General features: G+C 51.8%; 1 protein-coding gene across 1 annotated transcript; it reads right to left on the bottom strand.

Annotated features, from left to right (window-relative positions):
• Positions 1-16,281: 16,281 nt before the first annotated feature.
• Positions 16,282-24,345, bottom strand: ZBTB22 (zinc finger and BTB domain containing 22). The gene is made up of 4 exons (XM_053967730.1): positions 24,133-24,345; positions 22,471-23,102; positions 21,303-21,636; positions 16,282-17,088 (listed from the first exon to the last, which is right to left on the bottom strand). The coding sequence occupies exons 1-4, from the start codon at positions 24,298-24,300 to the stop codon at positions 16,282-16,284; spliced, it is 1,941 nt and encodes a 646-aa protein (XP_053823705.1). The 5' UTR covers positions 24,301-24,345.
• Between the last annotated feature and the right edge of the window lie 1,305 nt (positions 24,346-25,650).

The raw sequence follows: 25,650 nt of genomic DNA, 5'->3' as shown, positions 1-25,650 counted from the left end.
AGAGATGAAGCGAAAGATAAAAGGAGTGAGAGAATTCTCCGCGGTAACTGGGACTGGGTCTCAAGGAAGGGATGGGACTCCTTGGAGAGAGGGAGCTGAGGGTTTTCCTGGCACAATCCATTGGGAAAAAGGGATAAGAAGTGGAGGGGGCCCCTAAAATTTTGCTGGATTGAGGGATAAAGATGCCCACGAGCATCCAGGGTTGAACAACACAGCTGGGTTGAGGGATAAAGATATACAAGAGCATCCAAGGTTGAACAGCACAGCTGGGTTGAGGGATATCCAAGAAAATCCAGGGTTGGCCAATAACATTTTGAGATTTTATAATACCTATGGGTGGATATTAACAAGTGACTTGAGAACAAAGGTACCTTATTTTTGTGTTGTCCTCTTGTGATTGTGAGCGAGACATTAAATGAATAAGAGTCAATGAGTATGAATGAATGAAAGTCCATGTAATATAGATTGCTTAACTTTATTTTCTGGAGGAAGGTGGATTGTGTGGCAGAATATTGGAAAGGAAGGTTTTTTTCGTACTGTGAGGAATGATCAAGCTGTCAGGGGAATGGATTGCAGCAGGGATGAGTGGTGGGGTCCTGGGGAAATGAGAAAAAGAACCAGAGAAGAGAGCAGGGGCCCTCTGGAAGTACTGTCTCTCCCTGTCTCCAGTTTCTCTGTTCATGCCGGAAGCTCCAGTCTCCCTACCCATGCCAGCTTCTCTGTCTGAGCCAAGAGCTTCAGCTCTCCTCGCCCATACTGGGCGTGATCACTCCCATCCCCGCTGTGGCTTCTCCCCAGCTGACTGCCCATGTACCTACCTCTCTTTCTTCCTTTATTCCAGCTACACTGTTGAATTTTGCTCCTCCCTCTGTCCCTTTTTTGGATCTAGCTTTACAGCCAACTTTCAGCCTGGTCTCTGTTCCCTTGGCGATTTCTGCTCCCTCTGTATCTATGGGGGAGGTTCAAGAAGGAGCCAGAGCCCCGGTGTGGTCAGAGTGCCAGGAGAGGACTAGGGATGCCTGTTTCTGCTGTAGCGGGGGAGGTCACCCTCACTTAGGAGGAGGCCTGGGGATGGTTCAGTGGCTGTGCCCGGTGAGGGAGTGGGAAGAACATGGGCTCTGTTTTCTGCGGGATGGATGCCGTCTGGAGCCTTTGATAACTTTCAAAGTAGGCCCCCAAGAGGAAGTATTAGAATTTATAGTTCATAGTGATGCAGAGGGAACTTACGTAGCAGGTGTTTCCAGGAGGATGTGATGTAGGTGGTGACACTATGGAAATGGCAGGGGAAAGAGGAGAAGGGTTTAAAATCCCTGTCATTAAAAATGTAGTAATTAAAGGGGAAGCCAGAATGGGGGTAAGAGACATCTTATTAGTTCCTGGAGCAGGTGTCAACTTCTTGGGAAAAGACTTTCAAATCCAACTGGAAATAGAGGTTATACCAGAAGAAGAAAGGGCTGTGGACAAACTCTTAGAAATAAACTAGTTGTGTGTACACCTCATGTGTTCCAAGATGTGTTAAAATCAAAAAGGAAAAAAAAAAGTAAAATAAAAACTGAGGGGAAAATGGTTAGCAGACTCTAAGATGTAAAAATGTGAAATAATGATAACTTAACACTAGAAGTTAAAAAAGTTCGAATCCAGCTCAAAATTTTTGGCAAACAAAAAGGTACCTCAACACATGATTGTTCAGAAATGGTGCAATACTAAACCGAAGTTCAGGAGGATCTAGCAGAACACGCCCTCCTAGAGGGGGAAAAGATATATGTTGATGGTTCATCCAAATGCTTATTAAAGAAAAAGAATACCTGGGGACGCCATGATGAGGATTGTTGAGATTGTGGGGTGTTTGACTGCTCTTGTGTGAGCGGCAGAGTCTCGGGACTGCGGCAGGGGCTGATCCATGTGGGTGGCCTGGCATGGCAACTTCCAGTGTTTGCCCACCCAGTGGAGGCGGCGTGGGGCGTGGGTTTGCATGGGGCGCCGCTGCTGTTCATGAGCTGGCTTGGTGGTGCCGGGGTCTCGGAGGGCGCGGGGTTGCTAGACACGCTCGCCAAGCTGGCAGCGATGCTGGGCATAGTTTGCACAGTTTGCCTCTGAGGAGCAGGCTGGCTCAGTGACGGAGCGGCCAGGAGGGTTGGCTCCCAGCCTGCTGGGTTCCCCAGGGCAGGGCAGCAGCCTCAACCCCAGCAGGTGGGTCAAGAGAGAGACAGAGAGAGAAAGGGCGAAAGGGGGGTGAGGCACACCCCCACGGTCCCTGAAGAGATGGCTGTCTGCGAGCCCCCCTGCTCCCAGAGCAGCTAGCTCACCTTTGCTGGGGCCGCTGCGGTGCGGTGGTGGCAGCGGGGAGGGGCGAGGGACAACATTGAGTGAAGAGAGAGAGAAGGGGGGGCAGCATGAGAATAAGCGATAAGACCAAGGCAGAGATAGCCTTGATCTCTCGCTAATTCTCAAAACCTCGACAAGTTGTTTATTTTTGTTCTCTTAAAACAAGATTCTGTCTTTTTCTTCTTCTCTTTTCCCTGTTAGGATGGGGGGTTTTTGCTCTGAGAAGTTGTTAGAAAGATGGGTCTGTAAAGGCTAAACAGATAAATAATGCTGAGAGGGTAAAAGGCAATAGTTTTTAAGACTGGCCTGGCTCTTTTTTTTTTTGCTGTTATTTGTTTGTTTGTTTGCTTGTTCTGTTTACCAAATTGGGGCTCACAAGAAGAGGAATTTGCCTCTGCATTTTCCCTTTATAGCTGTTAAGGTTGCCTGCCTTAGAAAGAAAGGGAAGCATCCTAAGCATGACAAGTCCCTCTTTCTCTGGGAGAACTCTCCTTTATGTGATCCCAGGAGCTGAATAGCCTAGCACAGCTGAAGACTCAGCTGCGTACAAGAAGAACAAGCAGCTGTGGCCAAAAAAACCCAAAAAACCCAACTTGTTGCTAAACCCAAAAAGTTTTGAAGAATGATAATGGCAAATCCTGATGTGGAGTTGCCTTTCCTCCAGTCACTGTTCCTGTGCTATTAAGAAGTCCTTTTCAAGTACTGCTGACAACTGAGGCATCAATCCAAGTCAAGGGAAAGGAGAGTGGACCCACGCCAGCAGAATCAAAGGACCTGTGAAGGAACCTGAGGAGTGGACTAGCACATTTAAACCAGATGATACCAAATGGACTCTCAAACGGGGACTGAGTGGTAATGAACTGGGAGGACCCAAATGATCCAATAAATGTACAAAGAATCACAACTAACTGAGAAACAAGGCTAAGCTTATATCAGTGGTTTCATCTGGACAAGTCCTGAGACACACCAGATATCCGCCCTGGGGAGGAATACTTCCTCTCCGAACAAGAGGATCAGGACTGTTTCGGTCAGAGAATTCTCGTGTTCTGGCCTTAGCCTGTGACTTATAAAAAGAGGAGGAGGAATTATAACTTCCTTCAGTGCCATACCATACACCCTGTCTGATTCATCCTAATACGGGACATGCTAGGTTAAAATATTGGGTTAAATGTAAATGTTTAAATGGTGGGAAAAACTGGTATTGCAGTTTACACAATTGATGCTCTCGTTGCAGGAAGTTTCGAGCACCAAACTTATCCCCAGTCCAGATAGAACTCAGAACAACTGAAATAATAACTTTATTTTGTGGATGGGAATTATTAGTGCCTGTTGAATGGGAGATGCCTGAGGAATGCTGGGAAACTACAATTACAGCGTGTCAAAAACTATTTGCCTGGAAATTAGGAAAAAGGAAGTGACAAGGAGCAGAGGGCAAGACTGGATTGGCCGCTGTACTTGCCACCGAGAAGATCATATACACCTGCTGTGGGCAGCAACCCCATAGGCATGGGAGGTGGGGGTATAAGCCATACCAGACCTCTGTTACTCCTTTTTCTGTCACTCATCTTCTGTCTTTTCCCTTTAGGGATACCAGCAAAATGGTGTCACAAATGCTATTAAAAGCATTACATGGAAAGAAATCAAAGTTCCCCTTTTATTACACACACCCACGTCAACAGTCACTGCTATGACCCATCCAAATTAAGTACCTGTATGCAAAATGGGGAAAAATCCTGGATTACGAGAGACTTCGAAAAAAGTGGTAATAAGTTGGGAAGTGAATGTCCAAAAGAGAAAAGATGGATTTGTTTCACATTTGCCCTTAAGGGTGGAGTTCAAGATTTGGTAAAAGAACATTTAGTAAACAAAAAGGCAAAACCAGCACAGCAGTCTAACTCTGTATCAACCCCAATTAATATCCTGAATTGTATTATAAGATTCCAAACAATTGTAGAGATAATAACAAACATAACCAGTTGGGCATTGGAATTAATATCAAGTCAACAAAGCCAAACAAAACTCATAATGTATCAGAACAGATTGTCTTTAGTCTATCTGTTGGCTAAAGAAAGGGGGTGTTTGTGGAAAATTTAATATATCAGGTTGTTGAAAGTAGGTGACAATGAGGAAAAATAGCCCATGTACTGGTCCAAAATTGGGAACCAACATTAAAAAAACTAGCTGGTGGGATAATATATTGGGATTAGAATGGTGGAAGAAATTAGGTTTTTTCCTTTTATGTGCTACAGCTGGTTTGATATTTCTTCCTTGTTTAGTTCCTTGTTTTATTCAGCTAATTACCAGCGTAGTCCAAAGCATAAGAAATATTGCTGAAGCCAAGTGATTTATAAAGAGTAAGAGGGGGATTTGTTATAGATGCATATTACAGTATTGGCTTTTCGCAAATATTAAGATGAATGCTATATGTACAATATTTAAATAACTTTGCTTTTATTCCTGCTATTGACAAAAACTTAGACCTAGTAGTAGTGGTAGCTGATATAGCTAGGAGTGAACTGTCTGTTTGGTCGGGATAACATCCAGTGAACATGTCATGAGGACCCTGCTATTGATATGCCAACTATCAGCATCTGCTGTCTGAAGAAAGCATGTGCCAAGGCCCAGAGTGGAAGTGATCAAGAGAGGAAACAAAAACCGCAGCCAAGAAACACGCATGCTCTAAAAAGGCAGATCCGAGGAGGGACCATGCTAAACAGCTCCTGGAATATGTGAACTAGTTATGGATATGCGTAAGGTTCTATGAATATGCAACAGGCTGATGTAATAGAAAAGGTATTTAAGGGGTATCCCTTGGCTGAGTGCCAAGATGCACCTGGCTGTAATCTTTACTTTATTGTCTCTGTCTCCTATTTTCCTGTATTAAACTTTGAAATTTTAACAGGAAAGTGAACTCTGTTTTTCCCAAGAAGCCAACCCATTTCCTGCTTACAACACCTTAGAAATGTTTTTCAGCCTATTAGCTTTTGCCACACAATGCTGCTATTACTTCTAACACCAATCACTCTTATTTTTACCCCACGTTGTCCTGATATGCTGCATCTTTCACAGTTTTAATTCTCTGAAATATCTGGTCTGTTTGCAACGCCATCTTTTGAAACCTGTTGAAACTTGTTTCCAGCTCAACCTCTCAACAGTGTCATCTCTATTCCATGGCTTTCCTAAGCCAGCACAGCTCATCTCAGAGTTTGCATGGACATGTCCAAGGCTGTGTGAGCTTTCTGACAGGTTTTGGGAATCCTTTACAAAACCATTTCTCACATCCCTGCCCCCCCTGGTCTCGTCGCTGTTCCCGGGGGTCCCGTGGCTCCAGGGGGGTCAAAGGGGTGGGGACAGAACCCCCGTGGTGGGTGGGAGGGCACGAAGGGGGGTCCGGTCCTGGTGCTCAGGGGGGGTCGGTACATGAGGGGGGGCCCAGTCCCAGTCCTGGTGCATAGGGGGGGATCCCGCTGGCTGCTGAGGGGGGTCAATGCTCGAGGGGGGGATGGGGACACTGAAGGAGGTGTGGGTGCGGTTTTGGGGGGTCCTGACGCCCCCAGGGCAGGGTCAGTGCTCAGCAACAGGGCCACGCCGCTTGCAGCCGTTGGCGAGGATCGGGGGTGGTGTGGGGACAGAGGCGGGGCACCACCCTGGCCCCCCAAATCACAGCCAGGTGTGAAAAACAAAGTTCACTCTTTGAAATTTGTAAAAGTTTAATAAGGGATAAAAAAGGTTTTTGGCGCTTGGCCGAAGAACTCGCCCTTAACTTACACTGCAGGGGTACAAACACATTCCTGAGTTTTGACATTATTCAAACATTCCTGGGAGGTTTGGGTGTTCCAGGAACTCTTGTATGGTTTTAACCTCTGACTCGTCTGCAGGACATTCTGTAGATTGGGTCCATGTATTTTATTTCTTCTCCTGGTTCCATCCTGTTGTTTCAGAGCCCCTGATAAATTAATAAATTCTTCCCTGGTGCTCAGGTTTGTGTCACTGTTATCACCTGGAGAGGCCGGTCCGCAGATGGGAGAAACAATGGAATTGTTTTACACCTGAGTTAGTTACACAAAAGCATTTTAACACTCCATAATCTCTATTTCAATATTTATTATTTATCTATTTAATATTTATCTGTTTTTAATATTTTGAGGCCTATGATATGATACCTATTTATTACAATACCATTAAATAGGCTCTACAGTGCACATATGAACTCATAGATTATATTGTACCAAAAAGCAGCTAAAAGGAATTATAAATTGGACCACATGAAATGATGATGGATGATGGAGGGATTGTAGCAATTGACCCTGTTGGAAGCCGAGGTGAGCCGGACTGGGAAGGAGTGGCAGAAACATCCCACTGGGACCGGCCCTGAGGCCCGAAGTATTCTGGGCATAGACTTCCTCTGGAACAGCTACTACAAAGACCCAAAGGGACTCAGGTGGGCTTTTGGAGTAGATGCTGTAAAGGCAGAGAACATTAAGCAGTTGAACACTTTGCCTGGACTATCAGAAAACCCATCTGCAGTAGGACTCCTGAGGGTAGAAAAGGAGTGACTGCCAATTGTGACCTCGACAGTGCACCGCCAGCAGTATCGGACAGATCGAGATGCTGTGATCCCCACCCACAGAATGATCCGTGAGCTGGAGAACCAAGGGGTGGTCAGCAAAACCCACTCACCCTTCAACAGCCCCATCTGGCCTTGCACAAATCTGACAGAGAATGGAGATTGACTGTGGACTATTGTGCCTTGAATGAAGTGACTCCACTGCTGAACGCTGTGCTGGACATGCTGGAACACCAGTATGAGCTGGAGTCCAAGGCAGCAAAGTGGTATGCCACTGCTGACATTGCTAACGTGTTTTTCTCCATTCCTCTGGCAGCAGAATGCAGGCCTCAGTTTGCCTTTACGTGAAGGGGAGTGCAGTATACCTGGAACCGACTGCCCCAGGGGTGGAAGCACAGTCCTACCATCTGCCATGGACTGATCCAGGCTGCACTAGAAAAGGGTGAGGCTCCAGAACACCTGCAATACATCGATGACATCATTGTGTGGGGGAAGAAAGCAGTAGTGTTTGAGAAAGGAGAGAGAACCATCACCATTCCACACCTGCTGTGCTCCACCCACTTTCATTTCTCTCCAGGCACCTCCCCTTTTCCACGCCCCATTCATTGCCCACTCCTTCCCACGCTCCCCTTCCAGCCCCACAGGCCACACCCTGTCGTGCTTTGACATGGAAGTGAATTTTTTCCAGGAAGTTGGGTCAAACCAATCAGTGGTCAGGTTTGGATATTGGCACCTGGAGTGACCACTGAAAGTATGGACACACCTCTGAGAACACAGGGGGTTAAAAGCAAGAACTCCCAGGAGAACTCTCTCTTTTGGTTCCGGTGGTCAGAGAGTACAGGCTCTCCCCTGCCCAGCCTTAGGCTGGGTGGGGGAGGGGAAGCCACGCGGCCTTGTCCAGGTAGGCCGAGGGGGCTGAGGGTCTGGAACCGAGCCAGCTCCTGTGGACGGACGGGTGGAGAGAAGTGGAGATGCCTTTGCCCCCCCCCCCAAGAGGGAAAGAGACAGAGAGCCTGGCGGCACCTGGAAATTTGCCGGCAGAGGAGAAGGAGAAGGGGGGGGATGTCCAGCGTGGGAGGCGGAACGCCGGACTGAGATATCGGCCGTCCAAGGAGTCTGAACGTTTAACCCTTTCCAGGAAATGAGGGCTTTTTAAAAGTATTACTCCTCCTTGATTTGTAGTGGAAGAGAGATAGTCCGGGAACTGAGATGTTAGAAGAAGAAATATTTAGGTGGGAGGAGATGATGAAGTAGCTTTTGGCTGGACTTTTCTTGTTAGCCATGGACTGAACCAAAATCTCCTGCAATAGAGACTGCATTTTAGGGGGATGCAGTGGTGACCCAGGGAGACCTGTTTCAGCTTCGAACAGCACAAGAATGGCAGGAAACGAAGAAAGCTGAAGAGGGAATGGTGATACCCTCTGTCTTCGGGAAGAAGATGAGTCCTGTTTGGACCCCTCGGCCCCAGGGGAAAATGGGGGGGACTGTAGTCCCAGGATGAGAAACTGAACTGTTGTATCTTTGGGTCTGTGGCAAAGCATCCTTAAAGGAGCCCTATGAGCAGTCTGTCCATGCACGGTGGTGAGAGCACTGTGACATGGAATGGAGAGTGTCACACTGGCAGATTTTCTCCGGGAGGTTGCCATGTGTGACAGGGAAACACAGGAGGTGGCAACTGTGTTTCCTGGGGGGTCTGTGGTACAAGAGAGACTTCTCTCTCTCTTGATAGTTTGAGTATTGATTATCTGAAGGGTGGTAATTTGATCAGGAATCCCGGGTGATGTTTCATGCTGGGTGTTTTTGGAAATTGGGAGGAGGAGGGGTGTTTTAAAAGGTCTTCATCCTGGATTTAGTTTATGTGTTTTCTGTATTAGTAGTAGTTTAATAAAGTTTTTTTCCTTTGTTATTAAGCTTGGGCCTGCTCTGCTCTGTTCCTGATAACATCTCACAGCATTTATTTAGGGAAGGTGCATTTTCATGGGGACGCTGGCATTGCGCCAGTGTCAAACCATGACACAGCCTCTCATCTCCCCATTGGCCATCACTCATGGGGCTCCACCCCATTTCCCACAGTTCAATTTCTAACCCTTTCCAATCCCCGCCCCCTCCCTGCTCCATCGCTCCCCATTGGCTGCCCTGTGTGGCCCTACTCCTCTGTGGGCGTGGCTACAAGACCAATTAGTGTTTGTTGAAATGCTCTGCGCAGCCATGGCCCCGGGGGGTGGAGCCAGCCCAGCCCCGGCAGGGCCCAAGGCCAGCTGGAGACTCAGGGAGGGCCAAGGTGGGAGGGGCTGGGGGTGTTTGGGGGGGTTCAATCAATGGGTGGGGCACAGAGGGTGCCGAGGGGGGGTCTAGTGAGTTTGAGGATATCCCATGGATGTAGGAGGGGAGGTGAGTGCGGTGTCCTGGCGCACTGGGCAGGGCTCATAGATCAGGGAGGTCACAGTACTTTGGAGGGGCCAGTGAAGGGGGGGGCAGTGAAGGGGGGATCTTGGTGCATGGGGGGGGTCTGGGCCCTGGTAAATTCGGGAGTGTCCCTGGTGATAACAGGGGGTCCTGGCTGATAATGGGGTGGGGGGGTGGGCAAGACTGAGCCCTAAGGGAACATTATGCTACCATTAAATTGGCTCTATGGTGCACACAAAACCTGATAGATTATATTGTACCAACAAGCAGCTACAAGGAATCACCTATAATCAATATGAATATCAAGTACCATAACAAAATCCTTGTGATCAATTACAGTGTGCAAAAGCCAATGCAGAAATGCAGAAGTCAATTATTCTATTGCCACTCATAACCCGGCTCTGCTACAGCCACAGCAGAAAGCTGCCTCTGCTGCAAGGCACCGAGAGGGTCATTCACCTCCTGACCCGCCACCATGTCGCTGCGTGTCCCTGCATCCCTGAGCGTGCCCAGAGTGTCCCCAGTGACATCACCCCAGGAATTCCCACCAGGATTTGGGACAATATCAATAAAAAGTCACGGAAAATTCCCCACATTTGTCTCAAATCCTGCGCAGAGAGAAGTGAGGGGACAGGTGACATGACCAATGTCCCCAGTGATGTCACCACCCCCAGTGACATCACAGCGGTGACATCATTGTCCCTGCAGCAGATTTGGGACGTCCTCAATGGCTTTTTGGCACTGCTCGGCCACTGCACTGCTGCCGGGGCCACTGGGGCCACCAGGGCCACCACAGGGAATCAGGAGGTCGTGGATTTTCCCAAGTGTCCCCAGCAGGTGATGCTTGAACAGGCAGGCACTGGCCTCCCACAGCCACTCAGCCTTGGCCACCACAGCCTCCAAGGCCTCAGGGACATTGCAGGACGCCTCCTCTATCCCCTCCAGGGCGGCCTCAATGTCCCTGAGCAGGCACATCTTCTGGGGGTACACTGTGGCTTCGTTACAAGCAGTCACCAAATGTTCCAGGGGAGCCAGGGTGGCATCCACCCACTGTCCCCTCCTGGTACCCACCCTTGCCCGCCTAGTGGCCACCATGACCTCTCTCATGGCCTTGGTGGCTGCCATCACCTTGGTGGCCACTGCCACTCGGGCCCTTTGTGCAGCCACTGCCAAGGCCAAGTCCTTCTCGGTCAGGTCCACCCGCTCCTTCCAGGCCATGGCCACCAGGGTGTGCATTGATGTCCCCTGGTGGGTGGCCTTGTCCTGCAGGTCCCCAGCCTGGGCAATTGTGGTGGCTGCAGCTTTGGCCTCAGCAGTGGTCATGGCCCTGCAGATGTCATGGAGCTCAGCGGCTGCCCTGGCCAGCTGGGTCCAGCTGTCCATGAGCATGGCCACCAAGTCCTGCCAGGCACTGGTCAAAGTTCTCACATCGGCCCACACGATCTGTGGGTAGACCTTGCAGAACTTGAGGGTGGCCAGAGACCAGCCCAGATTGATGACATTCGATCTGCCCAGGGAGTTGACATCGCCGTGGTCCAGGGTGTAACGGAGGTGCCAGGTAAAGAGCCTCAGGGCTGTGTGCAGGAACTTTAGGTACATGCGCCACTGCATGCCCTTCTGTGGCCTGGGCACTGTGGCCACCACCTCTCCCAGGGTAGCCACCACAGCCACCAGTGGCTTCAGCAGCTGGGGAGGGGACAGGGGAGGTGTCAGGGACCCCGTGGAACTTGTGTCCTCCCAGGTCCCCTTGTCCCTTCCCTGGAGGGATCTACTATCCCCTCTGTCCCTTTGCCACCTCTTGTCCCCTCTGCCAACCCCCCTGCCATGCCACTCATCCTCTCTGCCACCACCCCACCACCCTCCCACTGTCCCCTCTGCCATCTCCCTGCCACCCTCGGTCCCCTCCACCCCTCTGCCACCTCCTCCCTTCCTGCCACACCCTCCTGTTCCCTTTGTGACCCCCTGTCCCCTCCCATCTCACCTCGTGTCCCCTCTGTCCCCCCTGCCCTCTTCCGCCACCCCCTGTGTCTCCCCTGTCACCTCCTTGTCCCCCCCTCCCTTCCCGCACACCCGTGCCAGGATTGTCACACCTCACAGGGGTCCGTGGCCACTGCGGACACAGCAGGGACATCTTGGGGACACTCTGGGGACACACTGGGGGTCGAACACGACCAGGGCGATGCTGGCTGAGTCCAGTGACACTGCGGGGACACAGGGACAACAGACAGGTGACACCAGGGACACAGCATTGCCACCAGTTCCAGCCCAGTGCCCCCAACTCAGTGCCACCAGTTCTGTCCCACTGTCACCATCGACTCAACCTCATCTTTTTCATAGGGGCCATTGATCAGCCATTCCAAAACCAAATACTGGACATATGTCAACTCCCAAGGTGGACTGAAGACCCTGTGTGGGTCAAGCAATGGCCCTCTACAAAAAGAATGTCTACTAAATTTAAAACAGCTTGTGGAAGAGCAATTGCCCTTAGGCCATATCCGTCCATCTTCTAGCCCCTGGAACATCCCTATATTCTGTATACCCAAACAAAATGGCAAGTGGTGAGCTATTAATGAGCAGTAAATGCAGTTATTGAACCTATGGGTGCTCTGCAACCTGGGCTTCCATCACCCACAATGATGCCCCTCAACTGGCCCTCAGTAATGTTAGACCTAAAAGATTGTTATTTCACCACACCTTTACACCCTGATGATGCACCTCCATTTGCCTTTTCTGTGCCTACCTCAGATCAAGCAGAACCAGTGAGGAGATTTCATTGGACTGTGTTGCCATAAGGCATGTGTAACAGCCCAACCACATGCCAAAGGATAGCCCATCTTGCCCTGCAGCCTGCCCGTTGTAAATTTCCTGCTGCAACCATATATCATCCTATGGATGACATTTTACTCGCAGCTCACGCTCAATCCACCTTATGTTCCATTCAGGTAGCTGTCAGGCAATTCAGAATGCAGCACTCATTATGGCAACCTGAAAAGGCGCAGTGTGAGTCCCCATGGCATTATCTGGGGTGGAGAATTACTCAACAGACCATCAGCCCTCAGCCTTTAAGGCTTTGTGCTAAAGTCACCCGAACTTTAAATGAATTACAGAAACTGCTAGGTTCTTTAAAATAGCTGTGTCCTGTTTTGGGTCTATCCACAGAACTTTTACACCCTTTGTTTGGCTTACTCAGAGGAAACCCCCACCTGCATTCACTTTGACAGCTGACCCCAGAAGCTAAAAGTGCCCTTGCACACCGTGCTCACGCAAGAGAAAACCCACAGAATTGGAGATGGGATCCTGATAAATCTCTGTACCTTGCCATAATTGCTAAAAAATTTCAACCTTCTGCTGTTCTGTTTCAATTGCTTGCTAATGACAAAGACTACTTGCATGTGTTAGAATGGTTATTCTTACCTCACATAGCAACAAAAACTGTGTGGACTGTTAATGACATATTCTCTTATTTAGTTAAGAAAGGTAGAGAGCAATTGCAAACTCTCAACGGCCAGGATCTGCATACCATCAACATACATGCAAGTAAAGTCAATTGGGCATGGTTACCATCAGAAGACACTAACTTCCAAATTGTGCTTGCAGATTTTTCTGGACTGTTATCTATCCATTATCCCTCACTTAGTTTATGGACAGAGATGGGTAACCCTGTACACAAAGCATCACTGCAGCATGACCCCTGTCAACAGACCAAGTGTTTTTACAGATGCATCCAGCAACACCAACAAAGCTGCAGTGATTTGGCATGGAGGTGACTCTGTCCAGTGGCATAAAAGGTTATTAACGTTAAAGGATGCCTCAGTGCAGATTTTAGAATTGGCTGCCATCTGGTATGCCTCTCAGTGATTTTCACAGGAACCACTTAACATTGTAACTGATTCCACATATTTTGTATTCCGTTTAGAATTTTCCTATTTAAAACATGTTCATAACCATCTTTTGTTTACAGAGATAAGAACATTGTGGATTTTAATTAACAGCCGGCTGCATGATTTTTATGTGTTCTGGTTTTTTGAGTTCTGGTTTTGTCAGGTTGAGATTAAAAGTATAAAAGGGGAGTGATTTCTACAATAAAGTGATCTCCTTTGGATGCACAAGGGGGTCTGTGTCTCTTTGTTCCCCATTGCTACACCTCAGTGTTGTGTGAAAGTGTGAATGGGAAATGAGGAGAGTGGGAAGTGAATGTTTATGCCCTGTGTCTTGTGTGATTGATGGGTGTAACTGCGGAGTGAATGAGACGTACTGTGATACAAAACAAACAAGGAGTTTCAATCTGTGCTTCCTCTTTTCGGGTGACCGAGGTGGGCAGGGAAAAGCAAAGTGTTTGTTGTCTAGGTGAATAAAATATTTAATTAAGATTTTGTGTTGTCTGTATGAGTGTAATTTTGTGTTTAAGTTGTGGACTCGGATGTAAACCTTGGGTATGGTGTAATGTCATGTCATGAGAGGTGGCATTGTACATCCACACAAAAGAGTGCCTTGTGCCAGGACTATGGAAAAGTGGAAGTGAGAGCCAGGAATTGGGCATTAATATTTTAAAATTTCTGTAGGAAATAGTGTGTGGGAAAACAGCATTTAGTTCCCCGAGCCTGAATAGAAACCAAAAAGGACTGGGAAAATACGTTTGAAAGGAGTAGAGACAGAATTGCTTGGAAGTTAAGAAAGAAGGAAAAAAAAGGTGTGCAGACCGTGCTGGTGCCAGGATAAAGTGAGAAAATGGGACCCAAAGCAAACAAGGAGAAAAGCTCCAGGGGAAAGGAGAGCAGGGGAACAACAATGGATATACCTCCAGATAATCTCCTGGGAATAAAATTGGCACAGTAGGAACATTACCCTGACACAAAGAATCAAAATAAAATCCAAATGATACATTATTAGATGAGAAAATAGACTAATCAGGAGATAAGTGTTGCATCCTGGAGTTTGGGTTTAGATTAGGGTTTTTAATTTATGTTAAAATAAGTCAAGTTCTGTAATCCCGCGTTTCCCCCGCGTTGTTCCCCCCCGCGGTTTCTGGCCCCACGCTGCCTGCTGCCGGATCTTACCCCTGTGCCGCTCCTTTAAGCACCCTGCCTTCCCGACCCAGGAAACCCTGTGCTGGCCACCCCAAGCCATACGATCCCGCTCAGCCCGCGGCTCGGTGCCCGCCCCTCCGGGGTTCTCTGGTTGGTCGCTGTTGCTGGCGTCACCGCCACGGCAGCCGCCCCTATTGGGCGGCAGGCCGTGGATCCTCTCGCCCCGCCCCTCCATAAAGCCCTATCCCACCGGCACCCAGGCGCCATTTTCTCCCATGCGAGTGCCGGGAGCGGTCGCGTCTTTCCATCGAACCGCGCCATACGTGACCAATAAACCGTTCCTGCCAAGCACGGAGTAAATAGACAAATTCCTTCCTCTTTGCCGGGTCCCTAGCGCATGGTACCAGAGGCTGGCCAGCCCACACGCCCGAGACACGGAGCCGTGTCCAGGAACCCGCGGCAGCAAACCCCGGCAGCACGTGGAAGCTACGCCACAGCCGGGCTCCCAAGAGCCGCGTGCAGCCAGGGAGAGCAAAAACCCACGCTGCAGATAAGATCTGATCATTGATCATTGATCTGGCCAAAACTGAGTTCCTTTGAGGGGTGGCTGTGCCAAACTTTGAATATTCATGTGAACGCCAAAGAACCAGTCAGTCAGGAAAAAAGTGATTCTGCTGCCAGTTGGAAGGGCCAGGCTTCCCCGGGGGTGGTGAGCACGTTTAAATGAAAAGAAATGAAAAACTGGGACCCCTTGGAGTATCTGCCCCCTCCATATCCACCAGCACCCGATGCACCCCCTCCACCCCCTGATGGACGCAGCCAGAATGCCTGGGACAGAGCGGTCCAGTGAGAGGAATTGAAAAATGAGATCCAAGCAGTGGCACTAAACCCCCTCTGGGAAGTGCCACTGGGAGGGGCACACAGAGAATCGGGTTTGTGACTGCCCCACTTGATTCCTCTGAAGTGAGAGCATTTTAAAATTAATTAAAAGTTCTACTAGAAGATCCTATCAGATTAGCAGAAGAAGTAGACCAAATTTTGGGACCCAGTGTTTACACCTGGGATGAAGTACAGTCTGTAATAAAAAGCTGAGGAAAGACAAATGATCTGAGCAGCTGGGAACTCAGAACACCCACAAGGCATTTGCTGAACAACAGAAGAAGGACGAGACTCCACCTGAATGGCTGGAGAGGTTAAAAAGAAATACGAAACAATACTCAGGCCTAGACTGATACAATGGCTGGACACGCTTTATTGAAGATAAGCTTTGTCACTCATGCTGGGCCGGATATAAGGAAAAGCTAGAAAGGGAATGTCAGGCTAAGGGATTGAGTGACCTGTTAAAAGAAGCCCAGAAGGTCAGTGTACGGTGGGACAAGGAGAAAGCCAAGGGGAAAGCGAAAAGAATGGCAGCCGCTGTTGCTGAGAGGAACCAGCCATGCAAGGACCCACCCCCAGAGGGAAGTGAGCCCCTGCCAGGGCAAGGCAAGCAGGAGTAGGAGGAGGATAATGGGAACAGAGCTCCCTGGGGAAGTGACCCTAAAAGGGGAAAGGGCAATTGAACAACCGAGGCCCAATCTGTCACCAGGGCAGGGAAATTGGGCACTTGAGGTGAAACTGCCCATGGAGGGAAAGGGACCTGAAGGGTTTTGAGGAGGCTTAAGAAACGGTCTGCTGTACCCATGACGGAAAGCTGCCTCCTTCACCCCCTCCCCCAACATGCCAGCGCAGCCTTGAGTGTCCCTGAGCATCCCTGAGTATCCCTGAGTGTCCCCAGAATGTTCCTGGTGATGTCACCCCTGGAATTCCCATCAGGATTTGGGGCAATTTTAATGAAAATTTCCAGAAAATTCCCAAAATCTGTGTTGAGACCCAAGCAGGGAGGGCAGAAGGGACAAGTGACAGCAGCGATGTCCCTGATGATGTCACCACCCTGATGACATAACAGCAGTGACATCACTGTTCCTGCAGCAGCGTCAGGATGTCCTCGATGGCTTTTTGGCACCACTCCACCACCATACGGGCAGCAGGACCCTCAGGGCTGCAATGGAAACTGTCCAAGGTGGTGCTGATTTGCCCAAGTGTCTTCCTCAGGTGACGCGTGGCCAGGTGGGCGCTGGCAACCCACAGTCGCTCGGCCTCGGCCACCGCGGCCACCAAGGCCACGTGGAAATCAGGGGATGGCTCCCTTGTCTCCGCCAGGGCTAACTTGATGTCCCCGAGCCGGCGCTGCAGCTCCTGGGGGAATGTGGTGGCTCTGTCACACGTGGCCACCAAGCGCTCCAGCAGCCCCAGGGGCGGCTCTGCCTGCGGTCCCCTCCTGGTGGCCGCGTCCTCCCAGTTGCTGCGGAGCTTGGTGGCCTCCTCGACCAACCGGGACCAGCTCTCCAAGAGCGTGTCCACCCACTCCTGCCAGGTGCTGGCCGCGGCTGTCACATCAGCCCAGGTGGCCTCCGGGTTGGACTCGAGGTTGGCCAGGGCCCGGCCCTGGGGTGGTGCCGGAGGGCGGCACAGCAGTTGCCCAGTATGACAATGAATTGGCCCAGGGATGCCATCGAGGTCGCCCAGGGAGGTGACATCGAAGCGGTCCCAGGAGGTGACACAACACTGATTCAGGGTCACACCGAGGTGACGGATGAAGGTCTTCAGAGACGCATGCAGGGACTTTGGGGACCTGTCCAGCAGCATGCCCCTGTTCGGCACAGTCATGGCAGCCACCAGCTCGCCCAGGGTGGCCACTGCAGCCACCAGCACCTCCAGTAGCTGGGGAGGGGACAGGGGAGGTGTCAGGGACCTTGTGGCACTTGTGGCCTCCTGTTGTGGCCACTGTGCCCTCCTGGGGTCCCCTTTGTCTCCTCCCTGGAGGGCTCTGCTGTCCCCTCTGCCACCCTGGGTCTCCTCCACCCTTCGGTCACCTCCCCGCTTCCCACCACACCTCTGTCCTCTCCTGCCACGTCACCGTCCCCTCTGTCAGCCCCGTGTCCCCTCTGTCCCCTCCCCGCCCCCTTGCTCCGGGATTGTCGCATCTCGTGGGGCTCCATGGCCACTGGGGACACTCCAGGACACTCTGGGGACACTCCGGGGACACTCTGGGACAACTCCAGGCACACTCCGGGACACTCTGGGGGCTGAATGCGCTCGCGTGAGTGTTGGAGACATGCTCGAATATGGTGCGGCTGGATTGGGAGAGGGCATGGTGACGTCACTGCCCCAGCCCGCCCCACCTTTGACCGGTTTTGGGGGGTCCTGAGGAGATATTGCAAGGTCTCATCTGAGGTTTGGGGGTCCCAGGTGAGGTTTGGGTGGCCCCAGGTGAGGTTTGGGGGTTGCAGGTGAGGTTTGGGGGGTCCCAGGTGAGAATTTCCAAAGATTTGGGGGTTCCCAGGCATGCAGGTGAGGTTTGAGGGGGTCCCATGAGAGGTTTGGGGGGTCCTGAGGAGATTTTGGGGGTCCTAGGTGAGGTTTGGGGGCCCCAGGTGAGGTTTGGGGGTGCCAGGTGAGAATTCCCACAGATCTGGGGTTTCCCAGGTGCCCAGGTGAGGTTTGGGGGGGCCCTGAGGAGATTTTGGAGGGTTCCAGGTGAGTTTTAGGGGGTCCCAGGTGAGAATTCCCAAAGATTTGGGGGTTCCCAGGTGAGAACGGCTCGGGGGGGCCTGAGGGGGGTTTCGGGAAGGGTCCCATGGGTGGGGGAGGGGCAGTGAGGGGGGAGTCCCCGGGGAATCTGGGGGAGAGAAGTGGGCAGGACAATCCCCCATCACATTGACCACGCCCCCTTTAGGCCCCGCCCCATGTTTCTAACCCCACCCATTGCTGCCGTACACGCCTGCCAAGCACCCCACCCCCTCAGACCCCGCCCCTCCCATTTCCCAGTTCCTCATTCTAGCCCCGCCCCCTCCTGAAGCCCAGCCCCCAAATGAGCCTTGGCCCCACCCCCGGTTGGATTTTTATCAATGGAAACCAAAAATTGCCACAAATCGACCCAAAAATGCAAACCTGGGTGGGTGGGGCACGGCCACACCTGTGGCATCACAGGGGGAGGGGCCAGGTGGGATTTTGGGGGTCCCAGGTGGATTTTGGGAAGTTCAGGTGAGTTTGGGTGTGTCCAGGTCTTTCCGGGGGCAGTTCCAGGTGTTTTTGGACGGGTCCAGGTGGTTATTGTGTGGCCTCAGATGTTTTTTGGGGCGATCCAGGTTTCCTTCAGGGGAGCTCAGGTGTCCCAGGGGTGATCCAGGTGGGTTTTGGGTGGGCCCAGGTGTTTTTTGGGGTGATCCAGGTGTCCTTGAGGGATGTTCAGGTGCCCCAGGGGTGCTCCAGGTGTCCCTGAGGCATCCCCAGGTAGTTTTCGGGTATTTTTAGGGAGGATCCAGGTGTTCCTGGGAGGGGTCTCAGGTGTCCCAGGGGCAGTCCCAGGTGTTCCTCCGTGGGTCTGGGTGCTTTTTGGGGGGATCCAGGTGTCCTAGAGGGATCCAGGGGTCTTTGAGGGGTTCCAGGTGGGTTTTGAGGAGGTCCAGGTATCCTGGGGAGATCCAGGTGTGTCTGGGCAGGGTGCAGGTGCCCAGGTGTGCTGGGAACTGCTGATCCAGGTGTGCAGGAACCCCAACATCTGGGCAGGCCAGGACTCAGGAGTGAGAGATCCAGGTGTGGGGGGGACCCAGGTGTGAGGGGATCCAGGTGTGGGGGTGTTATAGGTAAAAATTGACCCAGCCAAATTAAAAAAGGAAAAAAAAAATTTTTGTTACAGCGATCAAATTCTCTCTGAGCCAGCCACAAAGAAAAGGACAGTGCTGGGCCTCGGATCGGCGCTGGGTGAGACACAGCTCCGACCACTCTAGCAGAGGGTGTCCTGTGCTTCACACCATCCTTCCTGCACGAGCAGTTTTTATACAGTTTATTTTGCTTGAGGCCGGGATTTTGGTGATCAGCCTTTTCTTTCCATTCAAAGTTCCAACTGAAATGAACAGGGCTAATGCCTTTATTAATGTTCAGCTCTTTATTAAAAAGATCAGCTGGGCAGGGGGCTCGACACAGAGCTCGCCCCCGTGGTTTTACCTTTCCCAGGTGGCCGAAAGGAAGGAGGTGTGCAGAGTCTGTCGCTGAAGCCCAGAGCAGCAGCTGTCCCTTCTTCTTTCCTTGTGGCACACCAGTGGCCAGAGGATGAGGAGGCGTGGTGTGCAGAGCCTGTTGCTGAAGTCCAGAACAACAGCTGTCCCCGCTCCTTCCCTGGTGGCAGCACAGGAGCTCTCTGTCTTCCTGTCTCCTCTTCCCACAGCCTGATCTAGTCCAGTCTTTTTTAGGTGATGGTGACGGGTAAAAGTCAGCCAGGGGATGTGTTTCCCTCTTTCTCAGCTAGGGCATTTGTCTAGACCCCTCTACTGTGTTTAGTTCTTTATTTAGGGGTGTCTTTATCCCCTAAAAATACTCCCATGATCCCAAGGGTTTTTTAATTTGCATTTTAGTCCCAGAATGGCAGCGTGGGGGGGGTGGGAGGCCAGTTATCTCCAGGTAGTTTAGAGAAAACAAACAGAGCAATTAGCTAATTAACATTTCAATATCAGTACTTAGCTAGAGTTAGTAGCTTTTTTGGTGTTGCCATGGGAACTAGGAAGGCCCTGCCCGCGTCTCTGGGGAACACCTGGGAACTTCGTTCATTACACCACATATTCATAAAGTCTCTTTTCTCTGTGCCGGGTAGAACAGTTCGAGGTCCGGGAAGCGATGTACATCGGTGATTGAGTTATGGGAACCCGGCATTGAGATGCATCTTTTGGAGGATCCAGCGATCCCAATCTCGGGTAGCTGTCGAGACGATCATCACTTGGGAGTTCCTAGATCATCTCGAGAAACGGCCATCTCCAAGCAAGCCACTTGTATTAACTTGCAAATGAAGCCTTATCGGCAATGGTTTCAACATACATGAGGCAACCCCCTTGCCCTGGCTCGCTTGCTTTATGTCTATATTTTAATAATATAAAACTCCTACCCATATATCACTTTATAGGCATGAATTATACATCTTACACATAACATGAGGGATCCAGGTGTGATGGGTCCAGGTGTGAGGGATCCAGGTGTGATGGGATCCAGGTGCGATGGATCCAGATGTGAGTGGTCCAGCTATGGAAGATCCAGGTGTGAGGGATCCAGGTGTGATGGATCCAGGTGTGGAGGATCCAGGTGTGATGGATCCAGGTGTGAGGGATCCAGGTGTGAGGGATCCAGGTGTGAGGGGATCCAGGTGTGGGGGGAATCCAGGTGTGATGGATCCAGGTGCCCAGGTGTGGGTGGGACACCATTCAGGTATGGTGTCACCTGGTTATAACGTCACCCCTACCCCGGAGTGATGTTACCAGCTCACCTGGCCATGACATCACCTGTCCATACCCCCTCCTGCCCAGGTGTGACGTGACCCTCGCCAGCTGTGACATCATCCACATGTGTGACCTCCAGGCTCACCTGGGCATGATGTCACTGTTGTGCCCAGCTGTCCCCTTCCCCCTCAGCTCTCCACCCCCCCAGGTGTGATGTCACCAACTCCACTAGGTGTGATGTCACCAACTCCACCAGGTGTGATGTCACCAATCCCACTAGGTGTGATTTCACCCCCCAGGTGTGATGACATCACACCCATGATGTCATCCTGAGTCCCCCCATGTCCCCGTCCCCACACAGGTGGCTCTGTGTCCCTGCACCCACCCAGGTGTGACATCACCTGTGCCCAGGTGTGCCAGGTGTCACTCAGGTGTGCCAGGTGTCCCCACACAGGTGCCCCTGTATCTCACAAAGCTGTCCCTCCACATGAAGGTGTGCTCACAGGTGTTGCAGGTGTGATAGTACCTGTGCCCAGGTGTGCCAGCTGTCACTCAGGTGTCACTCAGGTTTGCCAGGTGTAACTCAGGTGTGACATTACCTGTGACCAGGTGTGCTAGGTGTCACTCAGGTGTGCCAGCTGTCCCCGCACAGGTGCCCCGGTGCCTGACGAAGCTGTCCCTCCACATGAAGGTGCGCTCGCAGGTGCTGCAGGTGTAGGGCCGCAGCCCGGTGTGGGTTTTCATGTGCTCCGTCAGGTGATGTTTCATCTTGAAGCGCTTGCGGCACTGCGCGCAGGTGAAGGGCCGCAGGTCCAGGTGCATGTTCACGTGCCGCTCGCGCATGCTGCGGTGCGAGAACGCCTTCCCGCAGTGGCACACGAACACCTTGGCCGAGCCACACGAGCTCACCTGGGCGGCAGGTGAGGGCTGCGAGGGGCCGGGACCCGCCCCAGCCACGCGGGGTGCTCTGCGGGCGGCTCCGGGATTCACGATTCGGGCGGATCTGGGCGAAATTCCCGAATTTTCATGTGAAATTCTGCTGATTCTGGTCAAAATCCCCTCGCTTCTGTCCGGAACCCTGCCAGTTCTGGTTGAAATCCCTGAATCTTCCTGTGAAATTCTGCCAGTACTGGTTGAAATCCCCGAATTTTCGTGAGAAATTCCAATGGTTCTGTGCGAAATTCCCGAGGTTTTGTGTGAAATTCCTCTGATTCCAGTTAAAATTCCCTCATTTTCATGCGAAATTCCACTGGTTCCAGTCAAAATTCCCTCGGTTCCGTCCCGAATTCTGCCAGTTCTGGTCAAAATTCCCGAATTTTCATGCAAAATTCTGCTGATTCCAGTTAAAATTCCCTCATGTTCGTGCGAAATTCTGCTGGTTCTGTGCAAAATTCCCTCATGTGAAATTCCAGCGGTTCCAGTCAAAATTCCCTCATTTTCGTGTGAAATTCTGCTGGTTCTGTGTGTGATTCCCTCATTTTCATGTAAAATTCTGCTGGTTCTATGCATGATTCCCTCGGTTCCGTGCGGGATCCGCCCGGTTCCATGCAGGATTCCCTCATTTTCAGGCGAAATTTCCCCAGTTCCTTCGCTTCCATGTGAAATCCCGCTGGTCCCGTGCAGAATTCCCTCATTTCCATGAGAAATTCCCTCATTTTCATGCAGAATTCCCTCATTTCCATGTGGAATTCCATGGATCCCCTCAGTGCCCCAGGTGCCTTGGCCCCTCCTGGATCCCATTCCCAAATTTTCCCGGCTATTCCCAAGTCCCATTTCCGGATTTTCCCGGCTGGGCATCCCCCCCTCTCCTGCGCTCCCTTTCCCGCCCTCCCCGCACTCATTCCCGCCAGGAATTCCTGGATTTTCCCGGCACTCCCCTCCCACAGGCTCCTCATCCTCCTCGCAGGTGAGCACCAGGTCCTCCTGCAGCCACTGGCGCTTGACCAAAACCCAGGGTTTCTGGGGCAGAGCCCGGGGCCCTTCCTCGTTGCCCTCCTCCTCCTCCTCCTCCTCCTCCTCGCTGCCCGCTTTCCCCACCGGGAGCTCGGGCAGCGGCGCCGGGAGCAGCGCGTTGGTGCTGCTGGGGGATTGGCTGTCACTGGCGCGGCTGGAGAGCAGCCGTGAGGAGGAGGAGGAGGAGGAGGAGGATGTTGATGATGAAGACGATGAGGATGATGAGGACGAGGAGGAAGCGGGCGGCTCGGCGGCGCGGCCCTCCCGCAGCAGCTCGGTGCACTTGTCCACAATGTGCCACATCTGCAGCACGCTGCCCACCGTCAGGAAGCTGAGCAGGTCCCCGCGGGCCATGGACAGGCGCCCGGTGTAGGCGCAGCCCAGCACCAGCGCGAAGGCCGCGGGGTCCATGACGCCAGGCAGCTCGATGGAGTCCAGGTTCTTCAGGAACAGCTGGTCGTGGAAGAAGGGCGAGGACGCGGCCAGCACGGCGCGGTGCGCGCGGAACTCGCGGCCCTGCGGGACAGAGCGGGAATTGAGCGGGGCAGAAATCCTGCCAGGGAAGGTGAAACGGGGAATCGCATCGATGTGACTGCCTGGCAAAAGGTTCTGAGAATGTGGAAACGATAAGTGAGATGGAAATGAAAACAAGCTCTGAGATGCCAAGCTTTAATTATTGAACAATTGGAAAACAATGGCATGGCCGGCTAAAAGTAATCCCCTTTTGATGAAACAACACCCTCTGCTTGCAGACAGCTCCAAGAGTCAGAGCAGACCCTACCGGCTTGGCAGAAGGGGTCCAAAGAAAAGTTTTTAGGGTTTAAAATGTAACACAGTATGGTAATGTCATGATTCTTATAGGCAGTATGTAAATGCTATAGGATTTGTATCCTGTACTGGATTGATTAGTGAAAATTAGAATATTCAGCACAGAAGATTTATGGTATTGTAATGGGAACTTCTCTCTCTTTCGGGCCTGCTTGGAGCTGTGGCTGGCAGCCCCAAACAGGGCCCCTGCCAATACAAACAGGGCAATACAAAAGTCTATTGCCCCTTTGCAATAAACCCGAGTTCCAAGCCCTGGCTTCAGAGATCTCTCGTCTCTGTCCGTCCCGACCGTGCTACCCACCGTCCTCCTACAAAATCCATTCCAATTTGGACTGCTACCAACACGCTGGCCAAAGGGGTGTCAGGTTGTATTCTGACTCCGTCAGTGTTTTTTTTTCTTTTGTATTATTGCATGGATTTTGTTTTTTTTTCCCTTTTCCCAATAAATTAATGGGATTTATTTAATGTATTTCTGACTTGGAGTCTCTCACTGGTTTTGCTTTCAAACCAGACCAAGGAGCAATCCCCACGTGCGCCCAGCGCTGCAATGAACACGCCGGCTTTACAACTCCTACAAAGCTGTTGGGTTCACAACTGTTACAAAGCTCTGGGGCTCACAGCTCCTACAAAGCTGTGGGTTCACAATGGTTGCAAAGCTGTGGGGTTCACAACTCCTACAAAGCTATGGGGTTTGATTCTCTTTTTAGCCGCAGCTCACCTGCACGTGGATGGAGACGTCACAGAGCTTCCCCTCCAGGCGCTGCTGGTTCAGGTTGGAGAGCAGCGCCGGCGGCACTTGCGGGAACTCCACGTGCAACAGCGAGGAGGAGGAGGAGGAGCAGGAGGAGGAGGAGGGAGGGGGAGGGGGGGAGCAGGGTCGGGGCATGGCGGAGGAGGAGGGGGAGGGGCTGAGGGAGGGAATGATGGCGTTTGGGGTCAGGAATTGGGGAGGAACGGCGCGAATTGTACAGGTTCTGTGCCAAATTCCAGATTATTGACCCAGATCCCCCCCAAATTCTGGCTTGAAGCCCATTGGTTCTGTGATAAAATCCCTTAATTCTGGCCCAGGTCCCATCAATTCTGGCTCAAATCCCATTAATTCCAACAGAAATCCCATTAATTCCAGCCCAAATCCCATTAATTCCAACACAAATGCCACTAATTCCAGCCCAAATCACATTAATTCCAGCCTGAATCCCATTAATTCCAACCAGAATCTCACTCATTTTGTATCAAATCCCCTAATTCTGGCTCAAATCCCATTAATTCCAACCAAAAGCTCATTAATTCCAACACAAATTCCTTAATTCTACCCCAAACCCCTTAATTCTGCACCAAAACCTTTAATTCTGGTCAATTTCCCTGAATTCTGACCCAAATTCCTTAATTCTGGCCGAAATTCTGTAATTCACCAAATCCTGTGGTGTTACATTTCAGTTAAATGGTACGCTCTGTCTCACCCCTTGAAACTGTATGGTTTATTCCAAGCCTGTAATACCCCCTGAAGCATCACGTGTCTGTAATCCCATTGGCCCAAATCTTATTCCGTGCCCACTTTGAATCCCCCTGTTAAGTGTGCCGGGGGGACAGGGCTCTCTCTCTTAGCCGGCACTCATGGCCGGTGCTCTCTTGGCCCCTCGCTCCTCCTCCCTTTCCCTCCCTCTTCCCCGTCTCTCCCTCAGGAACCATGCTGCCTCCCGGGGGCAGGACCCCCAATTAACCCTCATCTAATGAGCACCCTCAGAAGCAGTGTGGAGTCTCCTTGCCTGCCTGCTGCTACCAGCCAACTCACAGCTTTGGGGGCCTCCTGGGGACACCCCAGAGGGTCCCCCAAAACACGCCGCAACAAATGGCGCCCAATGTGAGGCACAAAGATCGACAACCCTGAGACTGGCACCGCCCCGCTGGGACAGTGCAGAACCCCGCAGAACGTCGCTTCAGCACCACCTCCAGCACTGTGGAGTGGCTGCACCAGGCCACAGCCGCAACCCCGTCACCACCGCACAGATGCCCTGTGATCCCACCAGCACCAGCCGGTGTGGCCCCGGCCCAGCACGGGCCCAGGCTGCGACACGGCCCATGCAGGCCCCGGCACAGCACGACCCCAGTGCGGCACGGCTGCGGCACGGGCCTGGCCCGTTGTGATTCCACCACTGCACACGCGCGTCCCGGCACCCAGAGAAGCCGCACAGAGCGCACCCGGCCCCCTGCCCGGTGGCGGCAGGGGGGCCCCACA

Source organism: Vidua chalybeata, chromosome 31 (assembly GCF_026979565.1).
Source record: "Vidua chalybeata isolate OUT-0048 chromosome 31, bVidCha1 merged haplotype, whole genome shotgun sequence".
Classification (NCBI taxonomy): Eukaryota; Metazoa; Chordata; class Aves; order Passeriformes; family Viduidae; genus Vidua; species Vidua chalybeata.
Note: the sequence above shows the minus strand (reverse complement) of the source record. Positions and strands in the feature narration are given on the sequence as shown.